General features: G+C 61.7%; 1 protein-coding gene and 1 long non-coding RNA gene across 2 annotated transcripts in view; one reads left to right on the top strand and one right to left on the bottom strand.

The window, feature by feature from the left end:
• Positions 1-843, top strand: part of LOC129630037 (uncharacterized) — a 1,425-nt gene extending 582 nt beyond the window's left edge. Inside the window, exons 2-3 of the long non-coding RNA XR_008703475.1 lie at positions 431-547; positions 660-843. This is a non-coding gene — a long non-coding RNA (uncharacterized LOC129630037). The remainder of the gene's footprint in view (positions 1-430; positions 548-659) is intronic.
• LIF (LIF interleukin 6 family cytokine) lies at positions 649-9,548 on the bottom strand. Its single transcript, XM_055550312.1, has 5 exons — positions 9,341-9,548; positions 6,425-6,547; positions 4,532-4,710; positions 891-3,774; positions 649-712 (listed from the first exon to the last, which is right to left on the bottom strand). Exons 2-4 carry the CDS (start codon positions 6,441-6,443, stop codon positions 3,364-3,366), a joined length of 609 nt encoding a protein of 202 aa, XP_055406287.1. The 5' UTR covers positions 6,444-6,547; positions 9,341-9,548; the 3' UTR covers positions 649-712; positions 891-3,363.
• Between the last annotated feature and the right edge of the window lie 11,069 nt (positions 9,549-20,617).

The raw sequence follows: 20,617 nt of genomic DNA on the forward strand, positions 1-20,617 counted from the left end.
CAGAGCCCCTAAATCTGTGGCCGTCCAGTTCCAGACTCTCTTGTTCCCCAAGGAAGGGGTCCCAGGTGGCTGGGAAGAAGGTTACAGGGAAAGGGGGTCCCCAGGTGAACAGGGGCGCCAGTGGGAGAGCCGGACAGGGCCTCCTGGCGACACCCACTTTGTCCTGACTGCGCCTACGATCTGCCCACCCTGCTCCCACCCACGCGGACACCCTGGCCCAGTGGAAGCACCTCCTCTTCCCGCCGGCCCGTCCAGCCCTGTCTCCCCACAAGAATACAATCCAGAAAGCTTGCCAAGAGCAGATTCTTTATTAATTTCTCTTTTTTTTTCTTTTAAAAAAAAAAGTATTCCTTCAGTATAAAAAATAAATATTTTAAATATGGACATTGAATAAATAAAAATAATCTGTCAGTATGAAACATTCCCACAGGGTACATTCATCAAAGAGGAATTTGTCCCCCAAGGCCAAGTCCTCTCCAGTAGAAAGGAGGGAGGGAAGCAGGGAAGGATGCGCAGAGCTCACCGTGTGGATGGGAGCGATGCCCAGGTACAGGGGCGGTGGGGGGGGGGGGCGGGGGGGGAGGTGGGGGGATCCAGAAGTGAAAGGCATCTGTACCATCTGAAGGGAAGCTAATTTCTTGCTTGGTTCTGGCCTCCAGCCCCACGCGCGATGTCTATTGTGGAGAGCCCCAAGGCAGAGCTGGACTTCTATCTGGGGGCACATCCCCAGGGAGGGGACAAGAAGAGGGGGACAAGGACAAGGAGGAGGAGAGACAAATAAATAGTGGTGCTTTCTCATTTTAAATTTCTTTTTTAAATAAATAAGGTCCCAATACCGCTCTTTCAATCAACTGCAAAAAAAAAAAAAAAAAAAAAAAAGACAGTCCCACCTGCTGCCCTCTCCTCCGCAGGCTGGGGTCGTGACCCAGGATACAGGTGCAGGTCAAAACCAGCAGATGAAACAAAGGAGGAAGTGGACAGCTTCCTGCCCTGCCAAGCTTTTCCCATACAAAGGCTCCAAAATTTCAGAGATGCTGTGCAAAGTGGGTGCCCATCTGCCAGACGGGGTCTGCAAAGAGCACTGAGGCTGGGGGAGCGGGTGAGAGGCAGAGCCGGGGCCGGGCCTGGGGAGGGGTGGGAGTGGGGTGAATTGCTGGTCCCCCGAGCCTCGGAGGCTGCCCAGGTGGGCCCAGCACCAGGAGTCTGTGTCCAGGGGTGATGAGATGATGGGAGGCCAGGCGGCCCCAAGCCTTCCGAGCCACGTTCATGGGATGAGCAGAGTGATGGGGGGGGACGGCAGGCTGAGATCCTGGACAAGGCTGGGGGTGACCCTCGTTAAGACGGTGTCGGAAAGCACATAACCCATCGTGGTCTGCTCTGCCACCCGCCGCAAAAGTCTTGCCAATGGGACGGGCCGTCCCGATGGGCACTGGGCACAAGTAAAGTGCTTAGAGGTGACAGAGAGGTGCAAAGTGAGTGCAAAAGTACCATAATCGCGCTGGCTGAACGGCAAGGCTCGCCGCCCCGCTCAGGGTTTGAGAAGAAGCCAGAACCCTGATCTTAGCAGCAGCCCCAGCTCCCAGACCGGAGGGCATTGATCGGAGCGCCTGGCCCCGGCACAAAGGAACAGGATCCGGTTCCCTGCCTGGGAACCCAGACATGGGTGGGGGGTTTGGGGGAGGTGGGGCAGGAGGGACCACAGCTTCCTGGTCTGCGTCCCGGGGCCTCCTCGTCCTCCTCCCCGGAGCAGGGGCCTCCTCCCCAGGGCCGCCCCGGCTTCCCGAGACGCAGCCAGGCCCGCTTGCCCTCTGCGGGTGTTCAGGCCACCGGAGAAGGCGCCTCCCACTGGGTGCTGGTCAGGACTGTTCTGGGGCCCCTGGACTGCTGGTCTAGAGGCGCCCGGGGCAAAAGAAACAGCGGCAGCTTGCCTTGCCCAGGGCTTTGTCTCCGCCGTGAAGGTCTCCTCCAGCAGCACAGTCCCAGGGGCACCGAGAACGCAGTGTTGATTGAGTCCCTTGGAGCCAAGGAACATGACGGCCCCCAGAGCCGGTCACAGTTGCAGTGGGGGTTGGCGTCAGGTCCCCTGCCCCCACCCAGACTGACCAGTGCTCTCAGCTCCTAACCCTTCTCTGAGCTTCACCCGTAAGGCTCACCGTACCTTGTAACATCTTTGACTTCCAGACCAGGTCCTGCGAAGGCCTGGCCCCCAGCTCCCATAGGAGGAGCCATCATATTATTTCCGTTGGAGAAAGGGGAGCAGGGAAAGGGGGGTGAGGGGGTGAACTTTTGCCATTTGAAGCACCAATAAGTTAATATAAATAGGGCATCAAAATAAATAGACAATCATGCTGAGTCAGGCACATGGCACTCTCGGCTCTCAGGCTTCTGAGACCCTGACCTCAACTCCCACCGTCCCCCTGCTCCAGGGACCAGCGACGGATGGCCTCTGGTGCCCCCGGCGTACCTCTGTGTGACCTCACGGGGCCTCGGTGGGCCTCAGACGGGAGCTGCCACTCTGACCTACTCCATCCGCACACCCTCGCCCACAAGACTCTGGATCCCCTCAGAACCTCCTCACCTGACTTTGCAACCTGCCCGCCCCCACACACCGTGCCTCCAGGTCCAGCCCCTAGACCCCGTGGCCAGTGAGGATGGCAGGACAGACTTTGGGCTCAAGGAAGGGGAGCCCGTCAAGACTTTCAAGGGCCTCTCTTCCTTCCCCGGCCTACATGTGGCCTCTCTCTGCCTCCCCGAGAGCCTGGAGGGCTATGTGGCCTCCTTCTGGAACCTTCCACCTGAGAGCTGTAGGCCTGAACTCCCCAGTCTCGCCCAAGCAAGGCAGCATCTCAAACCACAGCTCCCGTTCTAGACTTCCAACTCGCCATACCTGCAGGAGCCAAGGGTCCTTCCGGATCCCAGCCCCTCCGGGCTGCCTGAGCTCCAACCAGACCTTTCAAGGTCAGCCAAGGCACTGATGGTGGTCATTCTGCTGGGGGGTCGCAGGTTAGTGCCCCCGACCCCTGCTGTCTCGCCCCGTGGTCAGGGTCACCAGAGACAACTTTCGGGGTTTGCTCTCAAAGACCCTGGCCGAGGGGATGAGTCAGGGGCCAAAATCCAGCCCGACACTGCGTGCCCGGCTGTAGTCTCCCAGAAGAAGGGGCGCCTTCCTTTCTAGTTGGCACCACATATAGGTTCTGCCTCTGGGAGTTCTGGCTCTGCTCGGCTTCGTGGCGGCCCACCCTGGAGGGGAGTGGACCAGCCAGGAACCCCCTCAGGGGTCTGCCAGCGGCCCCCACTCAGGTCTGGCAGTGCTCTGGGCCACGGCTGCAGTTGGAGAGTCCCCTACTATCTAAGACCTCCCGTCTAGAAGGCCTGGGCCAGCACGGCGATGACCTGCTTGTACTTCCCCAGGAGCTGACAGCCCAGCTTCTTCTTCTGGAAGACGTCCTTGCCCGAGGTGTCGGGGCCGTAGGTCACGTCCACGTGGCTCACGTGGTACTTGCTGCACAAGCGGCAGAGCACGTTGCTGAGAAGACCCCGCAGGACGTCAGCCGTGGTGTTCAGCTTGCTGTGCAGGCCGTGGGCGTAGGGGTTGAGGACCTTCTGGTCCCGCGTGATGTTGCCCAGGGAGGCGCCCAGGTACGCTATGATGCGGTACAGCTCCACCAGCCGGGCCTTCTCCGTGCCGTTGGCGTGGAAGGGCGGGAAGTCAGTCACGTTGGGGCTGCACAGCTTGTCCAGGTTGTTGGGGAAGGGCTCCCCCTGGGCCGTGTACTGAGGAGCAGAGGGGCAGAGGGGTGGTGAAGTGGGAGGCAGGGACGGCTGCTCCAGCCCTGCTGCCCAGCCTGTGGTCAGCCCTTGGGCGTCAGTGCCGCCCCCCAACAATACACACACACACACACACACACACACACACACACAGGGGCTTGAGAACCCAATCACTTGCCCTGCAGGCATCTCGGGACTGTCCCGAGAGCCAGAAGTAGCAGTGGGCGTGAATGCACTTGCTAAAGCATCCAGCCTCTATCCCACGCAAGGAGGTACCCTCCTCATCACCCGCATCAGGACCACAAGGGAGAGGGGGGAAACACCCAGTCTCACCTCCAGCCGTGTGCACCACACACACTTGCCCTTTCACCCACCGCATTCACCCTCTTCCTGGGCGGCTCCGCACCCCGTCACCCACAGCCCGCCGTCTCTTTCAACAGCACCTCCCCAGTCCCTTCCGCTGCCTCCCTCTCTGTCGTCTGCCTCCCTCCACCAGGTGGACAAATCCCAATGCTACAAGTGCCAGCCCTGCCTGCCACCTCTTCTCCAGGCGCCTCTGCCCCCCCCACCCATCTACCTTGGCACCCGGGGAAAGAGGCTGGGCCTCGGCTGCGGGATGGGGAGGAAGCTGGGGGGATCTGGGTGCAGTGGAACAAAACCATACACCCTTCCTTTCTCTGACCAGCCGCACCAGCCCAGGTCCCTGCTTGCAGGCCCCAGCCCTCCCTGCCTTGTTCCTCGGCACCCTGAGGGGGAGACTTACATAGAGGATAAAGAGGCTGTTGGCACTGCTGTTGAGTTGTCCCAGCTGGTTTCTGATCTGGTTCATGAGGTTGCTGGGACAGGGATGGCGGGTGGCACAGGTGGCGTTGACCGGGGTGATGGGAAGGGGGCTCCCGGCCCCGTGTTTCCAGTGGAGAACCAGCAGCAGGGGCACGACTCCTGCAGACAAGCGGTGGGGAGCCATGAGCAGGGGTTGGGGGGCTGGGCAGCGGGCAAGCGGCTTAGGGGAGAGGCTGCGACTCTGGTCCTGCAGGGACGTTCCCCTCTCAGGCTCCAGCTCTCTCTTCTCCAGACCTGGCGGTTTCTGATTTTCGCAATGTCCCTGCATCTACCTCCCCAGATCGCTAAATCTCCCTGTTTATCACTCCCTGCTGTCTCCTGAGGGGACCAAGGGGGACAGGACATGAGCTGTTCCTATCAGCTGAGAACCGGATTCAGAGTGATACCAACCCTCCAGGCCTCTGCCAGGAGGGGACGATGCCCCAGGTCTCAAGAAAAAGATCCTTAACTCCCCAGGAAGGTCCAGATTCCTAAGTGTTACTTCATGCTCCTGTCTCATAGAGCGGGCTCCCACCAGGCCCACGGGGAGTGGGAATTTCTGCTGACCCTCATCTCCCAAACTTGTCTTGGTGATGTGGGCTCACTGGGCCTTTTCCCCCCGATCCTGTCACCTTCCCCCAGCTTCTCTGTGGTCCTCCTCCTCCAGATGTGGCCAGTCCCCTATCTGGAACCCTGGACTCCACCCCAGGGCTGCAACTCTGCCCCCTTCTCCAGCGCCAGGGCATCCTTCAGAACCTCCCTTCCTGGCTCCTTGCTGCTCCTGGCCTCCGAGCTCCACCCCCCACCCCCCACACTCTTGTTCACTGGTCCTCGTCCCAGGTTGCGGGTTAGGACAAGGAGAATCCTGGGGTTCCACAGACGCCCTCAGAGCCTTCGAGACGGAGAGGGAATGGTGCAACCAGGAAAGAAAAAAAGGGAAAAGGTTGCAGGCAGCCAGGTGGGCGGGGGAGGGAGGAAAGTGAAAGGTGAGAGGGAGAGGGGAGAGCTGTCCAGGCCTGTCCAGGAGCGCCCCTCCCCACCGGGGGGGGGCAGGGGGGCCCTGCTTGCCACCCACCCCTCTCTGTGTTCCAAATGACCCTGCAGCAAGGGCTGGGGTCGGGGACCTGTGAGAGTTGGAGAAGCGAGGAGACTGGAGGAAGGGGAGGCGCTCTGGAGCCCGTTCCTTGGCTGGGACAGTGCAGCCTCGACTTCACTTCTGGGTCCCCTGTGCCTCCCAGCATCTCCAGGCAGGGCTCAGGCCCCAGGATGGCTGGCGGAGGGGCGGGGGGTGCCCCACACCCCGGGCTCACCTAGCACAGACCACAGCTTTCCCGGCTCTAGCAGATGGAGGCGGCACCTGCTCCCGTCCCGGGCCGGAGTTTGCGAGCTGCTCCGGCGGCCGGCGCCCCTCCCAGGGAGCAGCCGGGGACGAGGTTGGAAAAGAAAGCGGAAAGAAAGAAAAAGAAAGAAAGAAAAGAGGGAGGGTGAATCCCGGAGAAAGCTGAGCAGGAAGAGCAGCGGCGAGAGTGGCAGGAGCGAGGAGGAGGAGGAGGAAGGCAGCGGCGCCCCCTGCCTGGCCCGCCAACCTGCGGGGCCCCGGGCGGGCTGGGCACGAGGTGCGGGGACCATGTGCCCGCGCTCGCCCCCGGCGGCGGCCGCCACCCGGCGCCTCCGGCGGCCCGGGCTCTCGGCTGCGCGGGCGCCCCAAGTGTCCGTGTGTCTGCGGCGGGTGGGTGTCCCGCTCGCGATTGCCAGGGGCCCCAAGTTTGCCGCGGTGCCCGCGGCCGGGGCTCCCGGCGGAAGCCAGCCCGGGGCGGGGGGCGGGTGGATTTACCTGCCGCCAAGACCTTCATTATGGGCTGCACTCCAGAGGGCCTTGAAGGAGACCTTAGATGCCGGCAGTTTTCAGAGGTTCATGCTCAAATGGGGAATTTGCCTGATTTATATACTGGAGCCTCTGTTGTAAGACAGAGAGAGAAACAGCTATATTTAGCAGGGATCCCCGGTCCAGGAAGTTGTTTGAGGTGCATCATAGGAAATTATGAATGGAAGAAAGTGAGAGTGGAGGGGGGGGGCAGTGAGGGGGGAGGGTGGGGAGAGCAGACTTTTTCCCTCTTCTAAGAATTTGATTGATAAAATTATAATGAACTCTTCAACAAAACACCCTGCGGTTTTCCTGAGCGGCTTGCCCTGGGAGTTGTTTGAAGATGGGGGGGGGAGGGTCCCCGAGTCATCAGGGTCCCCCCTCCCCCGGGGAAGTGGGCACCCCAGACAACCCTGACTCACCTGGGTTTGGGGAGGTGGCTTGAAACTAGGCAAGGAGATGGGAGCTGACACCTGCAGCGCCCTGGTCAAGGGGTTTGGAGGGGGCAGTGGGGAGGAGGCAGGCTGGGGCTCGGCTGAGAAGGAGGTTCCAGGAAGAGGGGCTGGGGCCCTGACGTGGACTTTAGACGGCAATAAAGCGAAACCGAACGTGGGCCCTGGAAGCCACCACAGGGATGGCCTCCTCCATCCTGCCCGCTGCCACCGGGCAAAGCGGGCTCCCAAGAGGACAGGTTGCCCAGGGTCCCACACGGTCAAGCCTCCTGAGCGCCATCAGCAAGCCGGCACTGCTGACCGCCGGTGGGGCCCAGGAGGGGCTGGCAAGATGAAAGCTGAGGGGCTGCTGTGACTGCCTTCTCTGGGGAGATCCTGGGGAGGAGCTTCGGGGAAAGTGTGGTGCGTCTGGCGTGTGCCTGATCTCTCGGCTCCCTTCCAGGGAGGGTGGTCCTGCATTTCCATGTGGAAAGGACATTTGAAGCAGAGACTTAGCCAACTGAACCTGGGCTTGCTCCTTGGGATGCGGAGAGATGGTTGGGGAGAACAGAAGCGGCTTGGAGGGCCCTTGGGGCTCAGAGCAGGGTGATGGCCCCCTAAAGGCACTTCCGGAGCCTCTTAGGCAGAGTCACAGATTCTGGTGTCTTTGGCGGCAGGTAGGTTCGGAAATGAATGAGGGGCAGGAAGGAATGGTGAGGACTAGGGAGAATGAGCTTGGCAACCCCTCCCATTAAAAAGCATTCAAAAAAGAAAAAACAGAGGTGGGGGAGTGCCAGCCAGGCACATATCTGGGGCCACACTGCCCCTAAAATTGCCAGGGGCACCCCCATCCCAGGAGATTCTCCTGCCCCTGGGATCCACCATAGCCCTCCCACCTGACCCTGAGCAGCAAGCGAGCAGGGCGGGAGAGTTGGTTCTCCAAGGCCGGGGAACCCTGCAGCCTTTCCTTGGCTTCCAGTTCCCTCAACCATCCCCCCCAACCCCCGCCCGGTGCCCCCAGCTCCCGCCTCTTGCCACATCCCGGACCTGCCCAGCCACGCGTTCCTTCCTCCCGCTTCGTGCCAGGACGAGCCCTCCTGCGGCTGCCATGCCCCCTCCCCTCACACACGCCCTGCCCTCTCCAGGCTGCTTCCTCCCTCTCCCTCTCCCAGCAGGGCCTGGATGTGGGGCTGATAAAACTGCCCATCACAGCGGGCACTTCCCAGCGTGGGGGAGGAGGCCGGCAGGGCCCACACTGGCCTTCCTTCCCCTCCCTGTCCGCTCTGCACCTCGTGTCTTCCCTGGGGGCCGCAGGAGGCCCCACCTGGCATTTAACCCCACTCCAACACCTGCTTTGGGGTGTATGTACACCCCAGGACATCCCAGGTCACCTCCCTCTCATCAGCCCCCCCACCCCGAGTCTCTCCTGCACAGGGGCCTGACCACTCAGGATCACATGCACCCCCGACATCTCCCTGTCATCTGACTCCACCTGACTCTTTGGACGGGGACCCCCAAATGCATTTGAGGCCCCCATCTCTGGATCCTCTGGTTCCCCGAGTCTCTCACTAGGTGCCCTGAATCTCCCTCCTGTCCCGCTGCCTTCTGGGCCCAGTCCCTCCAATCTCCTTCCCAGCGGACTCTGGCTGCCCAGACCACCCCCTCTCAGCCCTATAAAACACCTCCCCCCCCCCGGACGCCATGTCATCTCAGCCCCACCCCGCGGGAAACAGGAAATGGGGCCGAGTCTGCAAGACACTTCACCACCACCCCCTGTGCCCTGACGGGCCCCCTCCCCTGCCTCAGTTTCCCCTCTCACGGTACCTGACTTGGTCCGTGCTCCCCAAGTGTTCCGGACCCCTTGGCACCCCAGGCCCAGCCTCCCTCTCCTGTCCATGTCCGGCCACCACCCGCGCCGGGCCTCTCGGGGACAAAGGCCGAGCAGGGTCTCGGAGCCGCCTGCAACGTGGCCGCGGTCCCTGGGAATCTGCGGCCCAGGCCGCGCTCCAGGCCGGCTTCAGTCTCCTGGAGTTTGTTTTCTTCCCTCCCTCTCCACGCTGCTGTGTGTGTGTGCTTCCCCCCCACCCCAACTTCCTCACGGAAGGCAGCCTCCCTTCTTGGCCGCCTGCTCCCAGGGTCGTGACCCCAGGCCCCACCCTGGAGTGGCAGCCCCAGCCAGGCCCCTTCCAGCTGTGACTTCATCCCCAGCCTGTCCTGCTCCTGCACCACTGGGCCTGCTGGGGATCTGATCGGCCTCGGGTGAGGGGGACACTCAGGCCTACACGGCCGGTGCCAGGGGGTGCTCCTCTGGGCGGCTGTGCCATCCACCTGCTCATCTCCTTTCTCCAGGAACCAAGTCCAGGGCCGGCCTGGGGCCTCCCCGGGCCCCTCAGAGCAATTTCTCTCCCACTCGTTTTAGCCACCAGCCCCTCCTTTTCTGTTGATTCTCACTCACCAGCCACAAGCCTTAGAATGTCACATGTCTTATTTTTCCGACGGGGAAACTGAGGCTCAGAGAGGTGAAGGCACTTGCCCAGAGCAGCACAGAGAGTTAACAATAGAACCGGGCCTGGGCCCCCAGCCTCTGGCCCGAAAGAGGGCCACATCGATGCTGGCAGCCCCTCACACTGAGAGGGGAATCAGGAGTGGTGGGCTGCGCTCAGGCCGCTTCTTCTAGGAAGGCTTCCCTGGCCTCTGACAGCCCAGACCAGCTGAATCTGCTTCATCCTGCCCATTCTCCTTTCAAGTGGGAACAAGACTCATTCCTCGCTGTTTGAGTGCTTGGATAGGGTCTGATCCTCCATTTGGACTCTTCAAGGCACCTGGCTTGGGGTTACATCAGAGTAGATGCTAAGTATTTTTTAAAAGCATTTGAGTTTCCAAAAGCTATCTGTGCCAAGTCTCTTGTGCTGAAAAGAAACATGAAGTCTGTGGGTTGGAAGCATGGACTTCAGCCTCAGTCACACTCGGGTTAGAGGTTTGGCTCTGCCAGTGTTGAGTTTAGAGACTTTGAGGAAGTGACCACATCCTGGCCTCAGTTTATTCATCTGTAAAATGGGTACAATGGCATCTATGCTGTGGGTTTGCTCTGTAGGCTCAGGCTCATCGCAGGTCTGGCCACCCAGCAAGCCCCTTTACCTGTCAGCATCATTCCTCCTTATTGCCTCCCTGTTCTTGTCCCCATTTTACAGATGAGGAAACTCAGGCATGCTCCAGGGCTAAAGGGGGAATGCGGGACAGGAGAGGAGCCTGTTCATTCTCTCCTGATGGATAACAGAAGCAAAACAACCTTGAGCCTCCAGCTTCCAGGATGCCCCAAGAAGATCAGATGGGTTGTTGGGCAAGGGGTGGCATGGCGGTGGGCTCTCTCTCCCTATAGCCCATCCTGGCCCCTGACCACCCCCTTCCCAGGCCTGAGCTGAAGAAACAGCAGCTGACCCGGCCTCACCACCCCCAGGAGCTGATTCACCCCCCGGCCCCATCCGAGAAGGAAGGAGACATAGCTCAGCTCAGAGGGGCTTGAATCACCAGCCGCCCCCTGCAGAGCCCTGGCGGGGCGGGGGGGTGGGGAGTTGCGGGGGTGGGGGACAGCACCCTGCCTGTCTGTCTCTTTCCTGGGCCCCGGGGCATTCAGGGGAGAGGGCAACGTGGCAGTGGCCATTGGCAGGGGGTGGCAGGGAGGTACCCTTGCAGCCGGGCATCCTGTGTGGGCAGCCAGCAGCAGTTACTCACCAGGTAAGCAGCTTGCTGGGCATCGGGGAATTCCCCGAGACTAGTGACCCAGAAACGGAGTCCTGCGGGCAACCCCCACCGCCGGGCCAGCCCCCCTCCCTTCCCATGTCTCTTCCCTGTCCCCAGCTCAGATCTCAGTTCTCTGAAACTCAGCAGCTGCTGGCACCATCAGCTCACGCCCCGCTCCTCGCCTTGACGCTCCCACCTGGGAAATGAGCACAGGGCAGTCAGATAGGCCCAGGGGAGGAAGCCGGGGGTCAGAGGGAGTGACCCGGGACCAGGGCTGGTGAGGGGCAGCCAGAGGAGACAGGAGAAGCCCAGGAATTCCTGGCACAGCCCTGGCAGTTGGGTTTCCTGTCCCCAAAGGCAAAAGTACCTCGTTATTTGGCACTTGAGAAAGGAGGACGTATTGGTAACTACACCTGAGGGGCCGCCCACTTCCACCGTCCACAGGCTCTCACGTAAGCTCTCGTGTACTTTCCTGTGGCTTCTGGCTCAGTTTTGCAAGTCACCTTGGGCCCTCCGCGGCCCCGGGTGGTTCTGGTACCCATGGTAAGGGTGTGGCTTAGAGCCAGGCAAGCTTGCATTTGAACCCTGTCCATGCTGCAGGTCACTGTGTGACCTGAGGTGACTGCCTTTCTCTGAGTCTCCCTCCGTTCCCCACTGGGAGTGGGAATGCTGTAATACTGGGCTCATGGGTCGGTCAGGGGGATATTAAGTGGGAAACACACAGCGCCTGCCACGTGGCAGCTTTTCTCACCAGAGCTCCGCAGTGGACACAGGAGGGGTTCAAACCCCAGCCTGAGTCAGGGGCTTGGATTGTGCTTGGGTTCGGGGATCAGTGTACCACCTGTGGTCTGAGAGTTAAGCCAAGGAGGGCTCGTGGGACCTCTCAGTACACAGAGCGTGGCGTGGATCCTTGGGGGAACAGGCAACCTCCCGGAGCCTCCGCGGGGGGACAGGAATACTTCCCGCCTTGGGGATAAGCGGTACTTCCCTTCCAGCTGTCTTTGGGGCACTTGAGGTCCAGTGCCAGGGCCTCTAGTCTGCTCTTCTCACCCTCATCCCATCAAATCTCGGTCAGGGGCCAGCCACATACCCTCGGGAGCCGAGCAGGAGCTAGAAACCACCCTGGTCTCCTGCCAACTGCCCCCAGCATCACCCTGACATTTCCTGACTGGTTCTGCGTCAGGAATCACCCCCCTGGAGGTGAATCAGAGTGACTGCATTTTTTTTTTCCTTCAATTCTGATAGAAATTGCAGCCCACAGAGCTCTGATCATCAGTGGGGTCAGAGCCTTGCCTCCGGGGTCCATGCCAAGTTGCACGGGGCCTAACTGAACTTGGGGCCCTGTCCTCCTTGCCTCCATCTAGAGAATGGGTGTCTCTCCTCCCAGATTGTTCTTGCATCAGCCCTTCATGGACGTGGTATGCTAGCCTCTGCAAGCACTTTGGCCTCCCCCGGGTTCTCCCTGAGTTTCAAACTAGCTTGAGACCATCACAGGCAGAGAGAAAGAGCAGTATTTTCCCACTGTAGATCTCTGCCTCTTAGTAGATGACGGATTAAATCTACAAAGTTGGCGCCAGCACTTTCAAAAGAAAATGGAATAACGAAATCACTGGGCATGCCCAGAGCAAGGGCAAGCGCTGCTCTGTGAAACTTCTTTTTTTCCGTTGCCTGTATGTGTCATCGTGTGCATCACCTCTGGCTGTAAGGTGCAATGTGTTTCTAACTGTGGGTCGCAGTCAAAAACGTTTGCAAGCCGCTGGTATCGATGATGAAAGCCAGGCCCTGAGGAGCTGAGGAGTGACTTGCCCGTGGTCAAGTGTCACTAGGCAGCTGGCAGCATGGGGCCCCGGACTTAGTCCTCCGCAGCAGTCCCTTGAGGACCAGGAGTGGCAGGAGGTGCCGCAGGTAGGGTGGGGCTGGGCGGGTGTTCAAGGTGGGGTGGGGAGGTGGAGGCCTGGCATCACCAGTGCCGGTGCGGAGACAAAGGCCCTCTCCTCTCACCGTTCATTCCCTTCCGCAGCCTCAGATCCCCGGGCTTGCTGCCCTGCCCGGGTGGGGCCCCGGAACAGTCACAGGCCCCTCCTTGTCAGCCGCAGAGCCCTTCATCCTTTGCTGCGGGCAGCGGGAGGGGAACGCGGCCGGGGTCCGAGTCCAGGGCAGCCCTCAGGGGCTACCGTCAGCCCTCAAACAGTAAAGAATCTGCCTGCCATGCAGGAGGCCAGGGTTTGAACCCTGGGTCGGGAGGATCCCCTGGAGAAGGAAATGACGACCCACTCCAGTACTCTTGCCTGGAGAATCCCATGGGCAGAGGAGCCTGGCGGGCTACGGTCGATGGGGTCATAGAGTCGGATAGGGTGGCCCCCAGCCCCAGAGGCCCAGCCTGTGTCTGGGAGCCCTGCCGGGCTCCCCGTGGGTCTGTGTCTCCCGGCCTGGGTGGGCATTCGCAGGCAGGTGTGTGTCTGTGTGTGTGGTGAGGCCCCTTGTGCGTCTGCACGTCTGCGTCGGGCTGCGTCTGGCCCTGTGTGTGTGAGGGAGGCTGGGAGGGAGCCGGGGTGGACCCACCACCCACCCCTGGCTGAGCCCCTGTGTGATTCCGCTTGTGTGTGTGTCGCCGTGTGCCCGGAGCCTGTATGAGTCTGTGCGTGGCAGGGGTCTCTGGACACCAGTGGGGCGGCCTGACGCAGAGTGCGTGCGCGTGCCCCTGAGTGCGTCTCCAGCGCCCCGGCTCCGCACCCGCAAGCCCCCGCCCCTGGGAACCGTGCGGCGGCCTCGCGTCACGTCACGGGGCCACCGGCAGCTGTTTCCTCCCCACCCCGCCCCAGCGCCGCCCCCCTGCCCTGGCCACCCTGACTCTTGGCTCAGGGACAAAGCTGAGGTCAGAGCTGAGCTGACAGCTTCCTTCTCCCACTGGATTTTCCAAAAGAGAGAGAGACCACAGCTCGGCTCCTATTAAATAATCGCGGGGCCGAGGTTGGGAGTTGGGGTGGGGTCGGGGGTGGGGGGGTGAGGATGTTTCACTCAATGATTTCCTGAACTCGGAGGCCATAAACAGGACAGGAAGCAGTCCCGCAGACCCACTTGGCCTGAAACCAGCCGCCCTGAGGTGGAGCCCGGCCTCCCTCCCCCAGCCGAGCTCCAGCTCCCTGGGCCACCCTGACCCGACCCCAGAGATGATGTCAGGGAAGCGGCCGGGCCTTCTCCCCGAACCGTCCCTGGGCGCCTGTGGGGACTGAGGAAGTGTCCAGAGGATGGTGGGTGGGAGGTGATGTGAGACTCCGGCCGGGTGATAAGATGGAAAGAGCAGAGAAGCCCAGTCCCAGCGGGCGGGGAGGACGGAGGGGACGAGTCCCAGCTGGGGCCGAACTGCTCTCCTGGAGAGAGAAGAGGAGATGCGCTCCCTGAAGTCAGGGGAGGTGGGACGGGACCAGGTAGGGGAGGGCCAGGCCGCCTCCTGCATCCTCCGGGAACTGCCAGACAGCACCGTCCCCTACCCTGACCCCCGCCCTTGGGCTACTCTAGCTCTGCTTCCTCCGCTCTCTGGGGCCCGTGGCTGGCCCAGTGCAGACCCCACAGGCCTTCGTGAGCATCCGTCCCACTGCCTCCCCCAAGCAAGCAAAGCGCCCACAAGACTCTCCGGTTATCTGCAGCCTGGATCCCTATTCCCACGGGAGACCTTTGAACCCTGGTTTTACATACATGGAAACTGAGGCTCAGAGAGGCGAACGATTTGCCTGAGGTCACCCAGGGTGTGATGGAGACAGCTCTCCACCCCAAGACCCCCACAACCTCCCTCCCACTGGAGCAGGAGGCCAGCTGTGGTCCAGGGCTCATGGGCAGCAAGGGGCCAGGGGGTCCCCAGGATGAGTCTCAGCCCCACCCCCACCCTGGGGAGCCCCTCCTTCTGTCTGAACCGCCGCTCAGCTGCTTATCAGCTGCAGGACTCCATGACACAATCCTGCTCTGATCTCCTGCCCAACCGGGCCTCCTCCACCCCCGCCCTGCCCCAGACCCTGTTTCCGCTTCCTCCCTTTCTGGGTGGGACCAAGCCTGCCCCGGGATCACAGTGAACTGTCTACAGAGCCAGAATCCTACAAGCCCCTCCCTCGGTGGCTGTGGTCTCCCCAGAGTCCACTCTGGCCAGCAGGGTGACAGCAGGGGACCCTCAGAAGGAAGATGGTGGCCTGTAGATCCCCAGCCTTAGGGTCCCCTCCAAGAGCCCACCTGCCTCCTAAAGCGCCGTTAGCCTGGGGAGCTTAAAGACCGTCCTGGCTTCCTCTTCCTCTACGCCCTGACTTGGAAAAGGTTGGAACGATGAGGCTGCAGGGGTGTGAGGTCGGTGGTCTCTGCGATCAGCCAGGCCGAAAGTGTAGTCCTAGCTCGGCCACTCATGACCTCAGACAGGTGACCTCATTGCTCAGACCCCAGTTCCAAGAGCAAACGGACAAAGTAGGACAAAGTGAAGTCGCTCAGTCGTGTCTGACTCTTTGCGACCCCATGGACTGTAGCCTACCAGGCTCCTCTGTCCACTGGGTTTTCCAAGCATAAATCGGGACAATTGTCAACCTGTGAGGTTAGCAATTACCCTCTGGAAAACCCAGGCAGGCACCAAAGACAAGCCTGAGTGACTGACATTATTATCTGAGCTGTTAAAGGTGCTTCCCAGGTGGCGCTAGTGGTAAAGAATCCACTGCCAATTCAGGAGACATAAGGGTTGCATCCCAGGATTGGGAAGATCCCCTGCAGGAGGGTCTGGCAACCCACTCCAGTATTCTTGCCTGGAGAATCCCATGGACAGAGGAGTCTGGCGGGCTACAGTCCAGGGGGTCACGAAGAGTTGAACACAACTAAAGCGACTTAGCATGCATGAGTTAAGACGTCACAGGTGGGACCCAGAGAGGGGAAGTGACTTTTTCAAGGCCACACAGCAAGTTAGTGACGCATCCCCAACAGCCAGGTGAGCTGCTTGCTTCCCTCGGGCCCCAGACAAGGAGTCCAGAAGCCTGGGTTTTAGTCCTGATTAGCTGTGAGGGTTCCAGAAAGAAGGTTTCAGGAGTCTCAGTTTCCCCATCTGTAAAACCAGCCTAAGAAGAAGGCCATCAGTCTCCAAGGAGCTGGAAAGGCTCTCTGAGGCGTGGACTACAAGGTGGGGTGGTGGAGGGTAGAGAAAGCCTCCCAGGAGTCCTGCAAAGCTGGGCCCAGTGTAAGGGCCAAGTCCCCAGCTCACCGCCCCGAGGTCTCCAGCACTCAGTGGCTGAGCTCAGCTCCAAGCCGCGGGCTGCAGCGCCCCCCACTGACCAGTGGGCAGCAGGCACCGTGGCCGAGGCACCATCAGTCCCAGGTCCGCCTGACTGGGTCAGTACCTCCCCGAGGGCTGGGCAGGGCGGGATTTGGGGATTGAGGAAGTGGGCAGAGATGCGGGGGACTGGGAACGGAGGGTAGGCCGAAGAGGCCGTCAGCCCCGGCGTGGGAGGTGGCAGGTTGGGGGGCGGGGGGGTGGGGGGCTCCTGGAGGGGCGCGCGCCCTGCTGAGCACCTGGGGTCGGGGCGCGGGCCACAAGGGGGCGCCAAAGACCACATGCAGCTTGGGGGAGGGGGCTTCTGTGCCTCCCTGCAGCTGGAGCTCAGGGGGTGAGGAGGGGAGGTGGCAGGGAGGGGAGGTGGGAGACTGCTGTCCCTTCCCACCCACCTCAGGCCCAGGACCACCTACCCGTACCCAGGACCGTCCGTACCCAGGATGGGCCCCGGGGACAGTGTCCCCACCCCCCAGCCACCACCCCTGCAAGCCTCTTCCCAGTCCTGGGGAACTGCTGATGGCAAAATTGGGGTCCAGCCCCTTGTCCAATTATTTATGCCAAGGGGCCCTCCCCACATGATGCCAAGCTCTGTGCAGACTACTTTTCTCCTTCCACCCCTATGTGGCCCCAGGATCTGGGGCCCCCACACCACAGTTAAGCCCATCTTACAGAGTGAGCAAAGCACACAGAGGTCGAGTCCTCTCTGGGTCAAGGTCAAAAGCACAGCGGCCATGACCTTGACAGACCACACACCCCACAGCCTCCCATCAGAGACTTCACTTTAGCAAAGATTCTCTCTCTTCTCCCCAAAACAGAGGCAGGCAGGGGGCCACCCGGTGACCCACCGCAGCCCCTTCTGGGAGGGACAGGGACTCTCTGCCTGCCAGGTCTCCATCCCAAGGGAAGCTAGGCCATCATGAGCTCAGACCCCTTCCCTGTTCTGGGGAAAAGGGAACTTGAGGGTCCTTTGGGAATCCAGGAATCCACACCCCCCCCTCCAGAGGGGTGACCCCTTCGGAATGACACAAAGCCAGGGTCCCAGCCTCCCCATCCAGTGCTCTCTCCTCTGCCCTTTAACCCCGCCATGATCTTTAACCCCCCAGGTGTCTGCATGAATAGCACTTTCACATCTGGTCCAAACTCTACCTCCCTGGGCTGAGAGAGCTGTGCGGGCATGTCTTACCATGCCCATTATGCAGATGGGGAGACTGAGGCCTGGAGAGCCAGGTGGGCCACCAGGTACCCCGACACACAAGGGGACGGGTGATGTCTACTTGTGCTGAGGATAAATTGGGGGAAGCCTACCGTGGTTCAGGGCACGCTGGACCCTTGGCTGTCTGGCGGGGCACTGGCTGGGTCTTCAGTGGGGTACCATCGACGTGGGGCTGGGCCTTCTGCTGCTTCCCTCGCCTGCTGAACCTTCTCTGGAGACGTCTCCTCACTCCGCCCCCGACTTGACTTCCCGTCCAGGGCCGGGTGGCCCGGAGGCTCCCCCCACTTCCACCCCACCCCACTCCCCCCACCCCCAGCTGAAGGGCTGGGGGCCACGGGGGCCGGGCGGCCCAGGTTCCTGGACAGACTGCCCCTGACACAGGTGGGCCAGGCTCTTCAGGCCCGCTGAGAAGAGAAGAGCGGCCAGGGCTGGGGAGGGGGCGTCCCTGTGCCCGGGCGGCCCCTGCCCTGTGCTGCGTGGCGAGGCCGCCGGGGCCTGACTCACAGCTGACTGGGCCGCGCCCAGCCTGCCAGGGTGATCCAGGCCGGCATAAGGCGATGACTGGGCAGCCCTCCACATGACCGGCCGGGGTCGGCCTTAGGTGTTTTGACTCAGACCTGCCACAGGCCGTGTGCACCAGGGCCGTGTCCCCTGGTCCCCATCGCTGGAGGAGTCACAGGGCTGCAGCCAGCCCCCAACCCCGGACACGGTGCCCCTTGAGCCACCTCTCCCTGCCCTGGCACCCACCTCGGCGCCCCAGCCCGCCTGGCCCGCCTTCCTCCACGGGCAAGGGGCCCCACCTGCCCAACCCCACCCGCTCCCGAGACCTTCGCCCCTCCCCGAGCCGGCAGAGCCCAGCCCTCGGGCCGCCCCAGGAAGCCGGCAGCTGCGCCGGCGGAGCCCGGGGCCTCCCCACTCTGACCATGGACTGTGACCCTTTCCTCGGCGTGGAAAAGGCGTTCTGTGGGCACTCCGGGTCCTAGGCCTGGCGTGCGCAGTGGGGAGAGGCGGGCGGGGAGCGGGGGGCCACAGGGACAGAAAGAGGAGGAGAGCTACAAAGAAAGAAAAGCAGCGAGGAAAAGGGAAAAAGAGGGAGAGAAAAGAAAGGAGACGTGGCTCGGGCACCTGCCTAATGATAGCCCCGCAGGCCCCGTGTTCCACTGTCTTGGGGAAAACCTCTGGCCCACCTGGGAGGCAGCCTGGTAACGGAGTCTACCAAGCTGCCGGGGACGCCGGGGCTCAGCCGGAGGGTGCACGGAGCCCGGGGCGGGGGCGTGGGGTCACTCTGCTGACCCTTCACATCCTCTCCCATCCCTCGAGAGGGATGGACGCGTCGCGGCAGAGATGGCGGGCGGCGAGGGCATGCAGGCGCAAGGCCCAGCTCTGCCCCGAGCACACAGGGAGTCTTTTCTGGAGGCAGACTAAGTGCCGGGCCCCCTTGCTGCCGTTTCCCAGGGAACTTTTCATCCGTGTTTGTGTGTGTGTGTGTGTGTGTGTGTGTGTGTGTGTGTGTGTGTGAGCGACGTGCAGGGTCGACTGAGGGGCTGTGACCGTCACCCTGAAAAGCTTAAGACAAGAAAGAAAACCCAGCTCCGGTCGATTCCAGCAGCAGAGCTGCCAGAGGCCCCTCTCTCTCCCTGACCCTGGGCCAGCTGGCCTGTGGATGGCGGCCCCGTCACACGAGCCGCCACCGTGGGGAGCTTGCGCTGTGTGCAGGCCCGCGGGGCGCGGGGAGTCCACGCAGGCTGAGGTGCAAAAGCTTTCCTAGAGCGGCTGCCCCAAACCCCAGCCTCACACAGCTGTGGCTGCAGGGAGCGGGGAGGGGAGCTGAGAGGGCTTCTCCTGACTCCAGGCGCAGATGACAGAAATGACCCTCAGGCCGAGGCTGCGGGAGGTGCGCTGGGCTGCTGGAGCGTCCGTGAGGGCACGTGGGGTGAGGTGCAGGCCTGGGGCTGAGTGCGGCCTCGAGGCATCCACGGGGCACCCGGCCGACGTTCTGGCAGCCGGGTCTGCAGCTCTGGGACCGAGCTGGAGATGGTGCAGCTTGGGGCCTCCTCGGGAGACAGCATCATGGAGGTGACACGTCCTCCCTGACAGACCCCCAAGGCCCCCACCCCAGCATCTGGGGGCTCCCTGATCTGCTTCCTGCCGGGTGGGTGCCAGGCAGGGCGGAGAGCCACCACCCTGGGCTTGCCAGCTCCCTTGCCAGCTCTTCCTCGCCCAGAACCTCTTCGGCCCTCTCCACAGGCAGCTACAGAGCCGGATCCCCTTCCGCTCAGGGAGACCGCGGGTGCCTGGCTCTCCGGATCTGCCCACCTTCCACCCACAGCTTCCCAGCAGCCCGATCCGAGGAAAGACCACCCCCACCAGCACCACCACGCTTGAGCAGGGCCGCAAAGAGCGAGGCCGGCCGTCTGCCGTCGAGGGCACCTGGGGAGCACCAGTCTAGGCTGGGCTCCCTGCCCGGCTCCTCATTGGGCTCCTGCTGCGTGCTGGGACCGGGCAGAGAAGACAGAGGTGGACTCTGTCCTCGGAGGCTCCAGGCTAGCAGGGAGGCAGACAGGCAGTGCAAATGCCACACGAGCTGAGGCCCCCGCCGCCCCGTTGGACACTTTTGAGAAAAGTTACCATGTTGCTGGACCCAGCCAAGGATGAGCTAACCAGAAGGAGCACAGCACTGCAGACAGAAGAGCACCGGCAGGGGCCTTGTGGGGGGAGGTCCACTGGGATCCAAAAGTGGCTGGTATGGCAGGAAGCCCAAGAGCAAGAGGGAGCCCCAGTGGGGCCAGTAGGCAGGGGGCGGGGGGCAGGTAACGGAGAGCCTTTACTAAGTACTTTGTAAACAGCCTGGGATACAGAGGGTGCGCCCTGGCTGCGAGTAAGAGACCTGGAGTTCTAGCCCTAGCCCTGCACTAACTTGTTCTGTGACCTTGAGCAAGAGGCTGTCCCCCTCTGGGCCCTTTTGATAAATCAGCAATACCCTCACTCACTACACCGATTCTTGAATGCTCAGAGCATTTTTTGCCCCGGCCCTTTCCGCCACCTAGAGGCTCCACCCCTCCTCCTGTGCGTCATTTAGGCTGCAGAGTGGACGTCACCTCTTCCAGGTGCCCCACTGACCACTCGCATCTCCAGACTCTCACTCTCTGTTTCATCACTGCTTTGTTTTTGCCAAGCTCAAGCTCGCACTGCAACCTCAGGTGCTCCTGTCCGTTCTTTTGCTTGTCTGTCATCTGTCTGACCCCTCTTCTGGGAGCTCTGTGCCCCGGGGGACTCGTGAGCTTGTCAGCAGAGTTACAGAGGTTGAAAGGTGATGGGAGGATGCTCCCGCCCTGACGTCCAATGGACCGGAATTCGAAATGTGCCTGCCCCCAGGAAATTGGCTCTGAGGACCTGGGCAGGTCACTCAAACTCTCTGAGCCTCAGTCTTCTCATCAGCAAAGTGGGTCATAGTGGGTGGAGTTCTCTTCCACCCCATGTTAAGT

Source organism: Bubalus kerabau, chromosome 16, assembly GCF_029407905.1.
Source record: "Bubalus kerabau isolate K-KA32 ecotype Philippines breed swamp buffalo chromosome 16, PCC_UOA_SB_1v2, whole genome shotgun sequence".
NCBI lineage: Eukaryota > Metazoa > Chordata > Mammalia > Artiodactyla > Bovidae > Bubalus > Bubalus kerabau.

Excerpts from the sequence above, each read along its gene's own strand:
- LIF (XM_055550312.1), bottom strand. Across the intron at positions 3,775-4,531 it reads ACAGCCTCTTTATCCTCTAT|TACACGGCCCAGGGGGAGCC; the intron begins GTAAGTCTCCCC and ends TCTGCTCCTCAG.